This window comes from Anthonomus grandis, chromosome 19 (genome assembly GCF_022605725.1).
Source record: "Anthonomus grandis grandis chromosome 19, icAntGran1.3, whole genome shotgun sequence".
In the NCBI taxonomy this organism is placed as follows: domain Eukaryota; kingdom Metazoa; phylum Arthropoda; class Insecta; order Coleoptera; family Curculionidae; genus Anthonomus; species Anthonomus grandis.
Genome location: NC_065564.1, coordinates 3,283,367 through 3,301,496, shown reverse-complemented (window position 1 = coordinate 3,301,496; position 18,130 = coordinate 3,283,367). Strand labels below are relative to the sequence as shown.

The 18,130-nt window shown below is 32.9% G+C and overlaps 2 protein-coding genes across 2 annotated transcripts; one reads left to right on the top strand and one right to left on the bottom strand.

The window, feature by feature from the left end:
- Positions 1-5,566: 5,566 nt before the first annotated feature.
- Positions 5,567-12,134, bottom strand: LOC126747477 (40S ribosomal protein S5). The gene is made up of 5 exons (XM_050456146.1): positions 11,978-12,134; positions 11,543-11,670; positions 11,129-11,350; positions 5,927-6,142; positions 5,567-5,713 (listed from the first exon to the last, which is right to left on the bottom strand). Exons 2-5 carry the CDS (start codon positions 11,666-11,668, stop codon positions 5,645-5,647), a joined length of 633 nt encoding a protein of 210 aa, XP_050312103.1. The 5' UTR covers positions 11,669-11,670; positions 11,978-12,134; the 3' UTR covers positions 5,567-5,644.
- Positions 12,135-12,389: 255 nt separating this feature from the next.
- On the top strand, positions 12,390-16,519 carry LOC126747476 (syntaxin-6). The gene is made up of 4 exons (XM_050456145.1): positions 12,390-12,573; positions 12,756-13,313; positions 15,987-16,081; positions 16,144-16,519. The coding sequence occupies exons 1-4, from the start codon at positions 12,539-12,541 to the stop codon at positions 16,218-16,220; spliced, it is 765 nt and encodes a 254-aa protein (XP_050312102.1). The 5' UTR covers positions 12,390-12,538; the 3' UTR covers positions 16,221-16,519.
- Positions 16,520-18,130: the final 1,611 nt, after the last annotated feature.

Below are 18,130 nucleotides of genomic sequence, written 5' to 3'. Positions count from 1 at the left end.
CATTCGGAGTTTTATTTAATTTAAAAAAAAAACATGGTCTGTAGTAGATACAGTCCTGATTTATAGAGAGAATTTTATTACCTTTATTTTGCTGTACAACATTTTAAAGGATGTTTATTAGTCTTTGAGTAATATGAGCAGGTAGAAGCATATTTTTGGCAACTACCACTTTGGTTATTGTGTAATATGAGGTAGAGACATCAAAGGTCTAAACCCCTATACCAAAAAATCAATTTAAAAAAAATATATATCTGCTGCAGGTAGCTTAAAGCTACAGCCTAATAACGGTAATTTCATAGGCTTTAATATGATATAAAACAATATTGAGTAGGTTTTGTGTTATATAAGGTAGAAACATCAAAGGTTTAAACCTTTCAGCAAAAAGCCCATTTTAAAAAAATAAACTGCTGCAAGTAGCCTAAAGCTACAGCCATAATTTGTACAGCCCCATAAAGGTAATTCCATAGGCTTTATTGTGATATAAAATAATTTAAAAAATATTGAGTAATTTTTGGGTAATATGAGGTAGAAACACCAAGGGTCTAAACCTTTTAACAAAAAGTCAATTTAGAAAAAATTAACAAATTTTTTCTTGCGATAAGGTTCTTCTTGTAATAGCGGATGAATTTAGCTTGACTAGCATTTTCAAATAGAAACGTATCATCCATTTTTTCTCTAAGAGACCAATTTTTTTTTTTTTTTTTTTTTTTTTTTAATTATATGGATTTGATGAGATTGTGATTTTGTGTTTTTACCTTTGTTTTGTTTTCGTTTAGTCTCTTAGAGAAAAAATGGATGATACGTTTCTATTTTATGGAAAAGTCAATTTAGAAGAAATTAAATTGCTGCAAGTAGCTCAGAACTACATCCATGATTTGTATGTTCCCAGAAAAGTAATTTCATAAGCATTATTATGATATAAAATAATTCAAGAGATATTGAGTAGTTTTTGTGTAATTTGAAGTAGAAACACCAAGAGTCAAACCATTTATCAAAAAGTCAATTTAGAAAAAGTTAAATTGCTGCGAGTAGCTTAAAGCTACAGCCACGATTCGTACATCCTCAAAAAGGTGATTCCATAGGCATTAATATGATATAAAATAATTTAAAAAACATTAAGTGGTTTTTGTGTAATTTGAGGTAGAAACACCAAGGGTCTAAACCTTTTAACAAAAAGTCAATTTAGAAAAAATTAAATTGCTGCAAGTAGCTTAGTTAGCCACACCCATCATCAGAAAGGTAATTTCATAGGCATCACTACAATATAAAACAATTTAAAAAATATTACAAAATATGCAAACAAAATTTATTTAATTAAACTAAATTATGTTTAAATTTATTAAAAACATAATTTATTAAGGACAAAAATGGAGAAACTTTTTATTTTTATGACATAATTATGTTATAATACAAAATGTGGATGAAAGCACACTAATACTTTGTGGCATAACCGTTATTCTTCACTACACCGTCTTGGCATAGATTCAAGACGATTGTGTATAATATCTCCGGAAATTTCACTCCATGCTTTTAGGACTTGGAATAATTCGTCTTTATTTCGGAACTTATTCGGATTTTTTAGTCGAACTTTTTTGTCTAGGTGCTCCCACAAGTTCTCGATGGGATTTAAATCTGGACTTTGAGCTGGCCACTTCGGAACTTGAATTTGAGAGGTTAGGAAATTTTTAACAATTTTAGAAGTTTGCTTGGGGTCGTTATCATGCTGGAATTTCCAAATTAACGACAAATTATCCTCGGCGTAGGGAAGCATATTATTATTCCTTAAGATGTTTAGATAATTTTTAATATTGAATTTTTTATTTATCTCATAAATTGAATTTACTTTCATCTGACCATAAAACGTTTTTCCATTGATTATAGGTCCAATGTAAGTGTTCTTTTGCGAATCTTAAACGAATTTGTCTATTTTTCGTTGAAATGAAAGGTTTTTTGACCGGTCTCCTGGCTTTTAAGTTGGCGTCACAAACGTCTTCGAATAGATCGAACTGAAAGGGAAATGCTGGGATATGCCTTTTTCATATCTTCGGCGGAGAAAAATGGATTTCTCATAGAACATCGTCTAATTAGCTTGCCAGTTGCAGATGTTGTTTTTTTGGGTCTACAGGGTTGGCAAAACGAAAAACCCATTTAAAAAACCGACAGGGTTTTTGTGCCAAAAACTCACCCAACGACCTATGCAAAAACCCAACACAAAAACCCAAAGAATTTAAGATGTTTTAAAAAAAATGAAAAATGAGACAAAATTGAGATACTTTTTATAGTATTTAATAACAAAATATCAAAATATAATGACATTCTTATTCCTAAGTTTTATCAACAAATCGGGTTTCTCACTTGTTCGTAAGGAACAAAATTAAATAAATAATTTCAATTGGAAACAGAACAGAAAGGTAATAATAGACCAGTCTTTAATATTCTTATTCCTAAGTTTCAAAAAATCAATTTTTACATTAAAATATAAAAAACAAAACACCTTATTCATTATAGGAACAAAATAAAATAAAAATAAATTAAACACCTAAAACAACTTTTTCTTTTTTACCTTATCTGGCAGCAACTTATTCCAAAGATCAGTCCACACCAAACCATAGGAACTAAAGATTCTTTCCAGAGCTGCAGAACTAGCAGGGCACGAATGTAAGTTTGCAAAAAATGTGGCCATGTTCATTAAAATACGATCTGAATCTGAATTTTGAGCTGTAGAAGTAATCTTAGTTTTTACAATTGACCACCATTTGAATGCAGACATGTTTTTTATCACGCTTTCCTTAAAAAGTGATGATTGATAAATATCTTCATCCTTTATTCGGAATAATAGATAACCTTAGAAAAAATCTTCGTGATTCTCAAGTAACCAAGCCTCTGCCTCATCCTGGTATTTTTTTTCTAGGTTTTTGTCCATATATTTAGGATCAGTTAAAAAACATAGAAAGTGGAAGGGTTGTATTGCCTCCTCAAATTTTTTTTAATGTCTTTAATGTAGGGCCTTAGACATGGTTTGTTTAATAAATCTAGCCAGATGTTGACGGCATCGGCGAGAGTAGTTTGGTCACTCTAGAATTTATCTAAGGCAGTACCAACTGCCTGTAGTTGTTGCTAAATTAATGTCGTCAATTTTTCTTATAATATGCTGATCAAGACTCTGGAGGTTCTTTTGAAATTTCTTGGTACATTAGGTAGTTAGCATTAAAGGTACTTACACAGGCCAACTGCGGGTATCATTAGGAATTTGAGGCATTAAACCCCCTTTAAGTTTAAGAATTCCGTGAGGTTTATGATATATGTCTGTACTGTATTTCTACCAAGTGTTTGAGGACAGTTTGTGGCGAAACAATTTTTTCCAATAGATTTAAATAATGGGCATTACATCCATAGGTTAGTATAGAGGGATATTTCTCTGCAACCATTTTCCTAAATTTCCTCATTTTATTTTCATTGTCGGTTACTATTTCAAAAACGTCTTTATTGTATAATTCCTTACATTGTTTAATCGCACGCATTTTTGTCATCGACGCAATCTAATGAAGATAACAAAAAAGAACTATTTCCGGTGTGAATGCTTGTCGATATAATTGGATCGTTTCTAACACTAGACCATCCATCGAACATCAGAGTAACTGGTCTATTTCCCTCGGTCTGCATTAGAACTTCCCTTATTTCTTTTTCATAAACTTCGTAAACTTCATCCAGCAAGTTTCCGGCAATTTGTCTCCTGTTAGGGGGTGTATACCCTGGTCGAAGGGATTGGATCATCTCAATAAAAGATGGATGTTCAACTGTAAAAAATTGCATGTATTCTGCAATTATGAGGTCCAACTTGTTATTCTTCCTTTGATGTTTTCACGACTACTTTGTCCAAAACTGTTTGTTTTAGGAGTCATTGTAACTGTAAAACCATCACTGTCACTCAATCGGGCGGATTCTCTATTCTTTCTATTCTCGGAACTACCTGGCTCTCCAGATACAACGAACACTTTCCAAGATGTGCTTAAATCCTCTCTATTTTTCCCGTCAGTTTTTGAGGACAAAATTTGCACTTGAGAGTACCATCTGACAATCGAATCACATATTCCCACTCCACAGATTTGTGACGACCCTCTCCGTAATAGTGCTCACCTTTTTTAACCCTTCCTTTATTGTCTTGCTTTTTAGCTACCTGGTGATGATTGATGAAAGACTATCAAAATAACTGTTGTGATGGTGTTACAGTCTTCCATTCGTTTTACATCTTGTCATTTTTATTCATATCGTTTCCTGAGTTTACAACTTCTTCAAGTTGTATATCTTCAACTAGGTTTGTTTTTCTTGTGTTACCATCCATATTTTTCTACCATAAAAGCAAGAAAAACCCATGTTGAAAATATTTATAGTTTAAAAAAAGTAAAACCTCTTTTTTCTTCGTAAAAACTCACCTTTTAACTTTTAGTTTACGCATCAAAAAGAAACACACTAAAACACTCTGTTTTATTACTATTACAACACTTTACTAGTGTTGTGTTAAAGTTTGTGTACTAAAGTTTTAACACAACACCAAAAAACAACCAGTCTAGTCAAAGCTTCAAAATTAATGTTATTTTTCTATAATTTGAAGTTAGAGTTCCGGAAAATGACAAATACCCAAAACCCCACCCAGAGCATACAAAAACCCAGATTTTTGCCAACCCTGTAGGTCTACCTGGTCTTAGAGATGCTGGCAATAGTGCCTCTAGTTTGCCACAATTTGATTTGTTTACAAATGACACTTTTATGAAGAGCAAGTTCTCTAGCGATTGTTACTTGTTTCACTCCCGCATTGTGCTTCTCAATTATAAGTTTTTTTTTTATTTGTTCAGATAAATTTATACCTCGAGGCATTTTAATACTAAATAGGCTTCTTCACAATCGAAAACGAACTGCTTCAACCGAGACCTATTTAATTTAAAATATTTAATACAAAAAGTTTCTCTATTTATGTCCTCAAGTAAAAAAAAACATCGTTTACTATTTACATTCATGTGATAAATATTCAAACTGTTTTGGTATGAATTTATGGCTTAGGCTAAGATAAACATTTTTAATACATCACAAGAATTTTGAATAGATTATTTAATTAGAAAATAAATTAAAAGTTTCTCTACTTTTGGCCGGCACCGTAATTTCATGAATTTCCTTGCAACAAATATACAGTAATTCCTTACATTTAGAGGGTAGAGACACAAGAGACTAAACCCTTTAAAAGTAAATTTCTATATAAACATACTTCAGGAGCTCCAATAAATCTACAGCCCCGATGTGTACAGCTAAATAAAGGTAATTTCATAAGCCATAATATATGACTTATTAACAAGAGAATTTTTGCAAACAAAAAAACCTTCAGGAGCTCCAAATACACGATTTGTACATTTTCACAAAATTTAATAATAAAATAAAACAAACATAATAAGACTGCAATTTTAATACACAATATACAAATTCTAGGATCTCCAGAAGGCCTTCTGGACCACCTGACTTAAATACTATCTATAAACTACTAGACACATCCTGAAAAATAAATAAAACAAACAAATTTTTAAAAAAACAGTTTATTTATATTTTTCCTGATGATCTCTGTAATCCCTACAGATCTCTTTACATAATTAAAATCCTAACGGTTAGACTTGGCGACCCTTTCCAATTCGTCCTTCTTCTTGATGGCATAAGAGTTTGAAGACCCCTGGATAAAAACCCAATAAACTTTCAACATTTACACCCAAAGACCAGACACCACACCAATAACTAGTACACAACTAATCAGAAAGTGCTTATGGATCAACAGTTATTAAGTTTCAGACAAGAGGTGTCAGAAAATTGAAAGGAATTTCATCACAAAACCAACCATACAAACAAGCAATTTTACATAATTTGCCATCTGAAGCAACAAGCTTACCTTAGCGGCATTTATTAACTCATCCGCCAAACATTCCGCAATAGTTTTGATATTTCTAAAGGCAGCCTCACGGGCTCCAGTACACAACAGCCAAATGGCCTGATTGACCCTCCTTAAGGGAGACACATCTACAGCCTGTCTCCTAACAGTACCAGCCCTACCAATACGAGTTGAATCCTCACGAGGACCAGAGTTTATGATGGCAGTGACCAAAATCTATATATATATATATTCATTGTCTCATTATTCGAGGAGTTTGGGTGCAAAACCAGATATATCCACTTTTCACCGAAAATCGTTTTTTTTTGGTTCTTTGTTATCAAGTTGCGCATATTCTATTGTACTTTTTATTATCTATTATCGTAGTAGTTGTTGTTTGGACGTTGAGCTACGATTTCGGGAGCTTTTAACTCTTTTTTTTTTTTTCAAGTACTTTATTGTCGAAAATTTGGTACATGTACACGAATTTTATTGACAAAGCTTCAGAAAATAAATACAATCAAATCAGATTTTACAAAACAAATATAAAAATTTTATACAACATATAAAATGCCTAAAAAAAAATGCAAGAGAAAAATGTTACAAACAAAATCTTTATAAAACAAAGTATATGCATGTAGACAAAGGTAGCAGAGATAAAGGGACACATAAAGGTATGTTCAAAATTAAAATTAACAGATTAAAAGCTTAGCATCTACTACACAACATCCTCAGCCTTAAAAAAGTCTTCAATCGAATAAAAGGCTTTTAGAAGCAAATATGACTTCAGTTTAAAAGACTGAACACTTCTTAATTCCACGCTAATGTGATTATAAATCATTAAACCGCGATATATAAATGAATCTTTGATAGATGTAAAATGAGGAATAGAAAGGGGAATATTATTAATCTGTCTGGTAGGATAACTGTGATGTCGGATTGGAAAACTGTTCTTAATTTTGAATATTAAACATGCAGTTTCCAAAATAAATAATGATGGTAGACAGTAACTCCTGTAAGACCAGTCAAATAAAAGTGTTCTTTTAAGGTCTATTCAGTCACGTCTCAGTCTAATTCAGTCAACATCTGTGACGGCTGCTATTCATACATATCAGTCAATAAATTGTTCACTGATTATTGTTAAGTTGTAGTGGGTTTCTCTAAAAGTTTGCGAAATGGCTAGTTTTACAGACGATGAATTAGCAACGATTGCTATAGCTCTTGATGAAGAAGAAGACGCGACCCAAACCCGAAAGAGGAAGTGGGTACATAAGGCGTGGGAGAATTCAGTACACTGTACAGGGAATTAGTCGATGATGAAACCAAATTTTTATGAGTATTTTAGAAGATTGTTTTTATATACTTCTTAATAAAATCGAACTCTACTTGCGAAAGCAAGATACTCATTGAGAGAAGGGCTACTGCACCAAAGCAGCGACTAGCTGTATGTCTAAGGTAAGTAAATTTCGAAAGAGTCTTCATGCCCGCGAAATTCGTTACTTTGTGACAAGTATGACATATTACCTGAATATTAGCATTATTTTACCATAATATAGGCGCCAAAAAAAGGGTAACTATAGCAGTGGCGAAGCGTACGAGTAGACAAGGTAGACACTGTCTACCCAAAATTATCCAGTTATTTGTCATTAATTTATCACGTAATTATTTCATGTAATTGTTGAATTAAATTTTAAAAAAAATTAACACAGAACGTAGTCGCTATCCTTAGTATTATTATATAGTATCTAAACATGATTAATCCGAAGGCGCACCGATTAAGATAAAAATACAGGGCTGACACCCAATTAATGTATACGAGCCCCAGTAAGACACATTGATATTTGTCTTCCGAAATTTGGAGCATATCGAACCAAATACGCATCAAGCAGGCTACAGAGGTCCGGCCGCATTCAGCCTATTAGGTAATTAGGTATGCAAAATTTACTCGCGGGGAAGACATTCGAGCTTTTGTCTATCGAAGTCGACCAGCTATTTTATTATGCTGTTGAGTTTTATTTTATTTATGCAGTTTTGTCTGCATTTGGTGGGGGCGCGTGCTATAGTAATTTAATAATTAGTATTTTTATTTTTGGGTGTATAGAAAAGGTTTTTTTAGTGGTTATTTATGAACGACTGTTCGATATTGGCAATTGTATTTTAGTTGTGTTTTTTTGTAAGTAGTATTTATTTTTATCTATCTATCTTTTTATGCTAGTAGTAATTATTTTTTTCTTTTTTATATCACTACATAATTTTTCTCTTTGAGTTAATATTTCATGCGCTTTCATTCTGTATTTCATTAACCCTTTCAGGCATAGTGGTTTTACTATGAAACCACCATATCAAAAGTCTTTATTTTGTCTCACAGTGGTTTTTAAGTGAAACCAACGACAGTATTAGCGATATCTGTTATCAGCTCGTTGAATTAAATGTTTTCAAGGCATTCTATCGATTCAATTTGAGGGTACCGTTCTTCAAATATTTCCGTCAGGTGGTTTTTTGCAGAAGTATCCAATTTCGCGGGTGTTTTTTTATTATTGTAAATTGGCATAAAATTAAGCGGTAAGTACAATATGATTAGTAGGTGTGTAGCATTACGGTTATGTTTAGAGCGATATATGTCAAATGTCTGCAAAAGTAAGATCAGTAAAAACGTTTCTTGTTATGGTTTCGCGGTGAAACCAGTATGAGTTATCTAGTATGAACATAGAATTTGATAATATATTTTGTAATTAGTGTTATTTAGTTTTGATTTGATTTACAGTTTTAATTTTTATAAATTTTATAAATCATACCTAAATAATGACATAAAATCTTGCTACAGTATTGACAGAAAATCAAGAAAATGGTGGCATAGACTGTTTTGGCACCTTACTCGTATTTTTTATATCGAAGCTCACCGAATGCGGAAAAACTAACTATAAAGTTATTTCACCTTAGAATAATTTCTGGTCTTATTGGCGCGACTAAAAAAACACGCCTGGCAAAAAAAGCGTCATAAAAGAAAATAGGTACAAACAGTATGTACCGCCTGAGGTAAGAAAAAGTAATGCTCTTCATATGCCCGTCCATGGAGGATCTAGACGTTGTGCTCTATGTAGCACTGCAGTAATGCCACATACTTGTAATGTTGGCTTATGTCTCAATTCGGATAAAAACTGTTTTATTACGTACCATACCACATAAATTTAAGACTTTATTTTCGGAACGAGTTTAAGTTGTATCTCACAGTGGTTACCAGATAAAACCATGTCCTGCAAGATACTTGTAAATAAATTAAGGGAAAAAAATTAATGTTAAGTTATCAGTTATAGAGTTAAGAGTATAAAGTTTTTATTTATTAATAAAAATTTTTTGATTAAAGACTTTTTCTTTTATGTGCCTGAAAGGGTTAAAGTGAATAATATTGAATACACACTTTTTTCTAATTAACGATTTTTACTGTTTGTCTAATCGAGAAAAAAGTTCACTCTTTGCCACTGAACTATAGGAACATGCTCGACTTACTCTGTTTGAAAAATACCTTGTTTTTATGGGACTGCATATTAATGAAAACAAAAAATAATGTTTAATTTAAATTAAATATTAATTTATTCCAGTTTTATGACAGTAAATATAAGTTTAGAAAAAATATTTTATTTCAAAAAAATTTATAAAGGAGTGAAATTTTGATAGTAATTTTGTAACTGATTTTCTGCATGCTGATGGGATTGCTGTGAATCTGAACTGTTACTATACTGTTCATTTCCATCGGTGGGTGAATTTAGTGGAGTAGCAACTACTGATGACCTATTATCATCAGATGTTGGTCTTTGTCGCGGCTGATTCCTTAACATTTGCATTTCATATTTTTGCGTAACATTAAATATTTCTGTTTTTGCCAAATGTAATGAATATGGATCTAAAGATTTTAGAGTTGAACCTATAGAAGCTAAGAAAGTGTCAACGGGATGTAGCAGTATAACTTTCATTTTTCTTTAATAAGTAGTTCATTAATTTTCCAGATGCACTCAATTGGGTTTCCACTTTTTTTGCTTTTCTTATTGGTGATATTCTCGAACCAAGTCTATTAATTTTTCGTCATTCATATTTTTATTTTAAAAAAAAAAACAACAAACTTTTTAATCAGTCAAAACAAGAAAATATCGTGGCCGACCAATTTAAATTATGACTGAACAGACACTGAAACCTAAGATTTTTTGACGGAACTGAGACTGAACTGATGTGTGTGAACGGTCCTTTAGTGTTTTAAGTTCATAAGACATCCAGTCATTTACAACAAAAGAAAAATATGTTAAAATATATTCGGAAGTGGGTTTGGTCAAAACAGTGGGCCTTGACTGGCAAATGTATAAGAACTGGAAAAGGTATATGAAAAAATAAAGGAAATTTCAGAATGCAAAAGAATTCACTTAAAAAAAAAATTGAGAATGAACATAACAACAAAACCACGGTTAAAATTAAGACGTTTCAATTTTATCAATTTACAGTAGACACAGTTTGGAAATTACTTCTTAAGAAGGGAAAATCAGAAGACAACATACAGCTTAGCACCCTACGACTAGGTAATTCCATACCAGAAAAAGTCTTATCATTTGATGGAGCATTTCGGGGATGATTGGCAAAACAAGGAAGATTTTTTGTAGTACAAAAACCTATTATATAGTAACAATACCAGAGCCAATGTGGACACTTCGGCAAATTTTGAAACCCAAGAAGAAAATGAGCTACACTATTGCCTGCATGAAGAAAATGTAATACATATTGAATTTTCCTTTTTTCAAATTAATTAACTTGATCCAGTTTGTTTAAAGAGAAATAATTATATATTTTTGAGTGCAAAAAAGAATATATACAAACTTTTATTGCTAATAATGATGAATAATTTAATTTAATTTTTTTTTGTTAATAAATTGACGAAACCCCACTTAATTAAAGCTATTTTCTTAAACCTACTACTATTTTTAAATATAAATACACAGGGCGTTTTTCATGTTTCCTGAATATTTTCTGAAAGTGGATATATCTGGTTATGCACGCAAACTCCTCATTTGTTATAGTTTTTATTATTATTAGGGGTGATATTTGTGAGTCAGATTAATATGATCACCATGATTTTGAATCGGTCTGAAGAGGTGTCAGAAATGGTTGAAACTTTTATCATATCATGTTATATTAGCGCAAAACAATGTAAAGCTATGAAAAGAACCAAGCAAAAATTACCTGTAATGGGTTTTCACCAGTGAGCAAATGGATAATCTCGAAGGCGTGTTTAACAATACGCACAGCCATCAATTTCTTACCATTATTCCTGCCGTGCATCATTAAAGAATTCGTTAAACGTTCCACAATGGGGCACTGGGCTTTACGGAAACGTTTGGCCGCATAACGACCCGCAGAGTGAGGCAGATATTTGGCATTTTTCTCTTTCACTGCAATATAGTCCTGGAACAAATGGGCCCCATTACTACGTGCACCACCCAAGTTGAATTATTCAAGTTTAATTTAAAAAAAAAATCAGTGAATGCAATTCAACAAGGGGTATTCTGAAGAGGTGTCAGAAAAATAAAATGCCTAATATCATCACATATGAGGGGAGGCCAAATTATATAAATCATACACCGACAAGACACCTACCTGCAGTGACATATCGGAAACCTGGACGTCGTCGCAGTTCCACTTGGCGAAAAGTTTAATTTCGGGTAGCTCGGCGATTTTTGGGGCCGCAGCCACTACCGAGTCGTCTCCCCAATTGTCAGACATGCCTGTAACAACGTTTTGTTGGTAAATTTTTGGGACCCCTATGGCACCCCATATAAGGACGCGTAACACATATCAGTAAAGTGGTTAATCAACAAGAAATATTCTGCCAAGAGGTGTCAGAATCATAAAGGAATCATCATGAGTGCAATTTTAAGGCGCCAAGAGCCGCCATTTTGGTAAAATCTCGTTAAACATATTACACGTGGGGGACGCGCTATGTGGTCAGAGTTTAAACGCTGGAAACTCGTAAAATAATGTTCCCGGAGAGGATTTTTTTAGCGTGAAAATAGCGGGACACTTTGGGCTTACCTTTTTGCTATAAATTGGCACTGGAAAAGCACTTTTTTATAGGAAAAACTTAATTTGTACGCGGAACAGTACTTCACACTACAACGTCCATTTGCAAAAGACTGTCAAGTCATGCGTCAACTAGGGATGTCAACGATATCTCTCTCGATGGTTACTACATATCGATATCTGCTTAGCGATATACACGGTAATAATAGCAGCGAATATTCTAATGGAGTTAAGTCCGGTGAGCGTGGTGACTAAGTTACAGGAGCGTCATTTCTTCTATTATTCCATCTATTTGGATTTTGTTGATGCAAATAATTTCGAACATTTAAAGTGAAATGAGAAATACGTTGGAAAAAATCGATATCATGACTTCGTTATCCCTAACGTCAACTTCAATCGCGTAGAAGCCGGAAACCGGTGCTGCCCCCTGTGACGTTGACAATTTAATGAGTCAACATTTTCTCATAAACAAACACAAAAGAGGATGTTTTTATCAATAAACCCCGTTTAAAACTGCAAATAATAAGCCCTTTAACGATCCCTTATATAATACCCTTCTAATCCTTCACACAAATGACTCTAGAAGACCCGTTTTTTGTCGTCAAAGAGTAAGAGACTGGCTTACACCCCCCCTATGCATGAGCAATCCAGTTGGTTTTGCCCCTTTTATTTGTTAGAAAACGTGTGTATTTAGTTTATTTTTATTATTTTTTATGCTCCACGCTTTGCCTGACTTAGATCCGCTCCCATACTGCCCGCCCGATTAGTTTTAACAAGTCTTTCTTTACAGTGAAGTATTCAGAGCCTTAAAGAAGACCCGAGGCCTTTTTAGGCGCTGGTCAGACTTCCAAAGTGAATCTGAACTAATTACCAAAGATGAAATCGAGTGGACCAACACAGAACTAAAAAACTCCCTGCGTAGCATCGAATGGGACCTGGAAGACTTAGAGGACACCATTGACATAGTCGAAAAGAACCCTAGCAAGTTTAAAATTGATAACAAAGAGCTTACTAAGAGGAAACACTTTATCGACTGCACAAAGAATGAAATTCGCTCGATGAAAGAGAAAATTAACATGCACAAAGGCAATAGGGATAAAGACAGACAAGTCAGGCAGCCCCTGTTGCTAGAGAACAACAGCCCCGTGAGAATGACAAATATGCATGGGGGTACTAAATATTCCAAGTTGGAAAATGAAATTGAGAGTCCGCAGCATCAGTTTTTGCAAAGACAGCAGATGTATGAGGTGCAGAACCAGGATGAGCAGCTGGAGGCGATCGCAGGGACTTTGGGGAACCTCAAGACTGTTTCCAGGCATATTGGGATCGAATTGGACGAGCAGCAGGGGTAAGTTACATTTGGATTTTATTATTTATTTAAATTATTGGTTGATCCATTTATTTTCATCATTATATTAATATCAATTTATTGGTTCAATGGGAATCTAATGTGGGTCAAAGGTTATTATGTTTTTTTTATCCATTTTTATGTGGAACTGTGGTGATAACTTCTTAATAGTTTAAGATATTTTTATAATTGTTTCACAGTGACAAAAAGAGGCTTTTGAGGATCATTTTGATGTATAAAACACCTTTTTAAGTTAAATATTTATTGAGTGGCAGCTCATTTTACTAGAGGGTATGTTTTATTAAGTAATTATATGGAAATATGTCAAAACACATTTTTGGTGATAACTTAAAAGCCCCTGTAGTTATTTTTATAATTCTTTTACTTTAATAAAAAGCTACTCCTTGGAATGGATTTGATGCAGGACATATATTTTCACCCAAAAAACTTATTAAATTACATCTAAATCAGCAAAAAACAAGTTGCAAAAATAGGGTTTTTGGACCTAAAAAATGTGTATTTGTTTGACACTATTGGTCATAACTTCAGAACCAGTCAAGATATTCTCATAATTTTTTAAATTTAATGAAAAGGGACTTCTGGGGATGGATTTGGTATATAAAACACTTTTGTAAGTTAAATATTTATAGAGTTATTATGGCACCATGTTTTATTAAGTAAATATGTGAAAAGTTTCATACATTTTTAGTGATAACTTATGAAACATTACATATATTGTTATAATTCTTTCACAGTAATAAAATGATACTCATGCGAATGGATTTGATGCAGGAATTATATTTTTTCACCAAAAATTTATTAAATTACACCTATATTATGCAAAAATATGGTTTTTGAACCTAAAAATGGTTATTTGTCAATTTTTATTAAACTGAAGTTGCAAACAAGTATAACTTTGCCCAATGAATAAAATGATATGCAATACTTTCTTGTAAACTAAAAACTTTTTGAACTATTCCCATTTTTGTTGAACACAGATTTTATAAAAATATGGATTTTGTTCTGTCGCTGACACTTTTGGTCATAACTTTAGAACCACTAAAGATATTTTCATAATTCTTTCAATTTAATAAAAAGGGATTTCTGAGGATGGATTTGGTGTATGAAACGTCTCGATCAGTTTAAAATTTATTGAATTTCATGTACTTTTGGGTAAAAAACATTAAATCTTGCTGTTACTCACACATTTCCTGGTATAACTTTAAAACTACTTAAGGTATTTTAACAATCCTTTTAATTTAGTAAAAAGAGATGTAGGAGGATGGATTTGGTGTATGAAACTTCTTGCTCAGTTAAAAATTTATTAAATGTGAGCTACTTTAGTAAAATATTGTGTCAAAAAATATTAAATTTACTCTTACTGACACATTTGTTGGTATAACTTCTGAATCACTTAAGATATTTTTACTATTTTTATAGTATAATAAAAAGGGGCTTCTGAGGATGGATTTAATGTATGAAACATCTTTCTGAGATAAAGTTTTTTAATTCAATCATCAATTTTTTTGCAAAAAGTGAATTGGTGTGGTAAAAGTGCCTGAAAAACTAAAATTTACAGAAGTAAGATGGTCTCAATTCAAATCCAGTTAAATCCTCAAGTTCTTCCCTAAAAACCTGAAACAGTCTGAGCAGTTATCATCATTGTTACGGCACCATGTTTTATTAAGTAAATATGTGAAAAGTTTCATACATTTTTAGTGATAACTTATGAAACATTACAGATATTGTTATAATTCTTTCACAGTAATAAAATGGTAGTTATGCGAATGGATTTGATGCAGGAATTATATTTTTGCACCAAAAATTTATTAAATTACACCTAAATTTGCAAAAATATGGTTTTTGAACCTAAAAATGGTTATTTGTCAATTTTTATTAAACTGAAGTTGCAAACAGGTACAACTTTGCCCAATGAATAAAATGATATGCAATACTTTCTTGTGAACTAAAAACTTTTTGAACTATTCCCATTTTTGTTGAACACAGATTTAAAAAAAATATGGATTTTGTTCTGTCGCTGACACTTTTGGTCATAACTTTAGAACCACTAAAGATATTTTCAAAATTCTTTCAATTTAATAAAAAGGGATTTCTGAAGATGGATTTGGTGTATGAAACGTCTTGCTCAGTTTAAAATTTATTGAATTTCAGGTACTTCTGGGTAAAAAACATTAAATCTTGCTGTTACTCACACATTTCCTGGTATAACTTTAAAACTACTTAAGGTATTTTAACAATTCTTTCAATTTAATGAAAAGAGACTTAGGAGGATGGATTTGGTGTATGAAACTTCTTGTTCAGTTGAAGATTTATGAAATTTGAGCTACTTTAGTAAAATATTGTGTCAAAAAATATTAAATTTGCTCTTACTGACACATTTGTTGGCATAACTTCTGAATCACTTAAGATATTTTTAATATTCTTGTGCTATAGTAAAAAGGGGCCTCTGAAGATGGATTTGATGTATGAAACGTCTTTATGGGTCAAACTTTTTTAATTCAATAAATTTTTTTGCAAAAAGTGAAATGGTGTGGTAAAAGTGCCTGAAAAACTAAAATTTACTGAACTAAGATGGTCTCAATTCAAATCCAGTTAAATCCTCAAGTTCTTCCCTAAAAACCCGAAACAGTCTGAGCAGTTTTCGCATTTCAGAATGCTGGATGAGTTTGGAACCGAATTAGAAAACACCGAATCGAAACTGGACACCACCATGAAGAAAATGGCAAAAGTGTTGAGAATATCTAATGGTAGGTTCAAAACATCCCCATCAAACCTTAAAGCCAAGATAATAACACGTTGAAATTTTCAGAAAAGCGCCAGTGGACCGCTATAATAGTGTTAGTTCTAGTACTTATCGTTGTGATAATTTTATTTTTTATACTGTGATTTTATTTAATTTATAAATATTGAAAAGCGTAGTTCATTGTAAGTACAAAACGTTAATTGGGTCCGATGTCGTTCGTTGGACCCGATTATTAAATTGTCGAGTGCCATAAACAAATTATAGTAGAAATAAACCCGGTAAAATAGTTTAAATAAAATGATAATAATAACTACCTGATACAATTTAAATTTTATAATAGATTTATGGCTTTTTTTGCTTATTATGTTCGTACTCAACCCAATTGTTGTGTTTTTTATTTATATTTATTAGGAAGTCAAGTAATATATTGGAATATACATTATATTGTCTTTGTTTTATTGGAAAACCTTCCTTGGTAAGTACCTGTCATTTTGGAAAGGGAGGTAAGTACGCCATTTTTTTTCTGATAAGGAGGATGAATGCAAAGGGCTTTAATTACCTGAAATCTGGTGTCATCTGCAAGCATCTCTTGTGGCTAAGCATTTACGTGGTCAGAAGTTCTTCTAACGTCCGAAAACACCGTACCAAGAAGCGGTTTCTATTTAACTAAAAAAAAAAAGTTCCTATACAGAATGTAATCTTTGATCATGGTCTATTTACTTTTTAAAACCCAATCAGGGCTCCGCGATGGTCAGTTCAATCACTGACAAACCGGGCAGCAATAAAACGACGCGATGATTGAACATCAGCTCCGGGAATCGACTTCGGTCCATTCCATCTCATTTTACAACTTCTTAAGATTCTAATCGGGCGGAACAAGGAAAAATTATTCATCAAGAATAATCCGCGGCCACTAATGGCCGTTAGAAGCTACCGATCGTTTCTATTTGCTTTACTATTGTTCGGAATTTTCTAAACAGGATGGAGAACGAACAGAGACCCGGGAAAATTATTCCAAAAAGCGTGAGCGCGAAACGTGCGACCGGTTAAAAGAATAAGAAAAACGGATTAACCAGTTGTAAAAAAGTCGTTTATTTGCGCGAAAGTGAGTTCGAAAATAAAGGCAACGAAACGTTTTCATTCATAAAAGGCCGGTTGCCCGGTCGTCGAAGGAAAATAGGCGACTAAAACTCGGTCGTCTCGCGAACTTTTCAACTTTTGCGAGACGTGGCGAGGCAATTAAGCCTCAAGATGTAAGTTCATCCCCTGGTGGTTTTTTCTTCGGTTAACTTGGTGTGAAGAGCATTCTGGTCTTGATCCATGGACAAAAAGGTCATAAACATAAGGCTATTTCTGGACAAATGAGATCCAGTAACAAGAGATTTTTTCAATTGCTATTGGGGCTTCTGGCCAGGCACTCAAATGCCTGATACTAACTCTAAAATAACCTTGAAGAGGCGTAAGAGTATTGAGAAGATACTTCCAGGCAGTAAAACTGGCTCAAATTCCTTGAATTGACTCTCAGATTAACATTACGTGCCTAGAAGATCATTAAGAGTACTTAGAAGATTCTTCCAGGCACTCAAATTTCTGGAATTGACTCTCCAATAATCTGAAAGAGGCTTAAGAGTATTGAGAAGACACTTATGGACAGTAAAAGTGGCTCAAATTCCTTGAATTGCCTCTCAGATTAACATTACGTGCCTGGAAGAGCATTAAAAGTACTTAGAAGATTCTTCCAAGCACTCAAATTCTAGGAATTGACTCTCCAATAACCTTTAAGTGACTGGGAAAGGCTTAAAAGTATCTAAAAGAAACTTACAGGCAGTAAAAGTGGTTCAAATACCTTGAATTGACTCAGATTACCCTTAGGTACCTGTAAAAGCATTCAGAGTACTTAGAAGATTCTTCCAGGCACTCAAATTTTTAAAATTGACTCTCCAATAACCTTTAAGGGCCTAAAAGAGGCGTGAGAGTATTGAGAAGACACTTACAGGCAGTAAAACTGGCTCAAATTCCTTGAATTTACTCACAGATTACCCTTAGGTGCCTG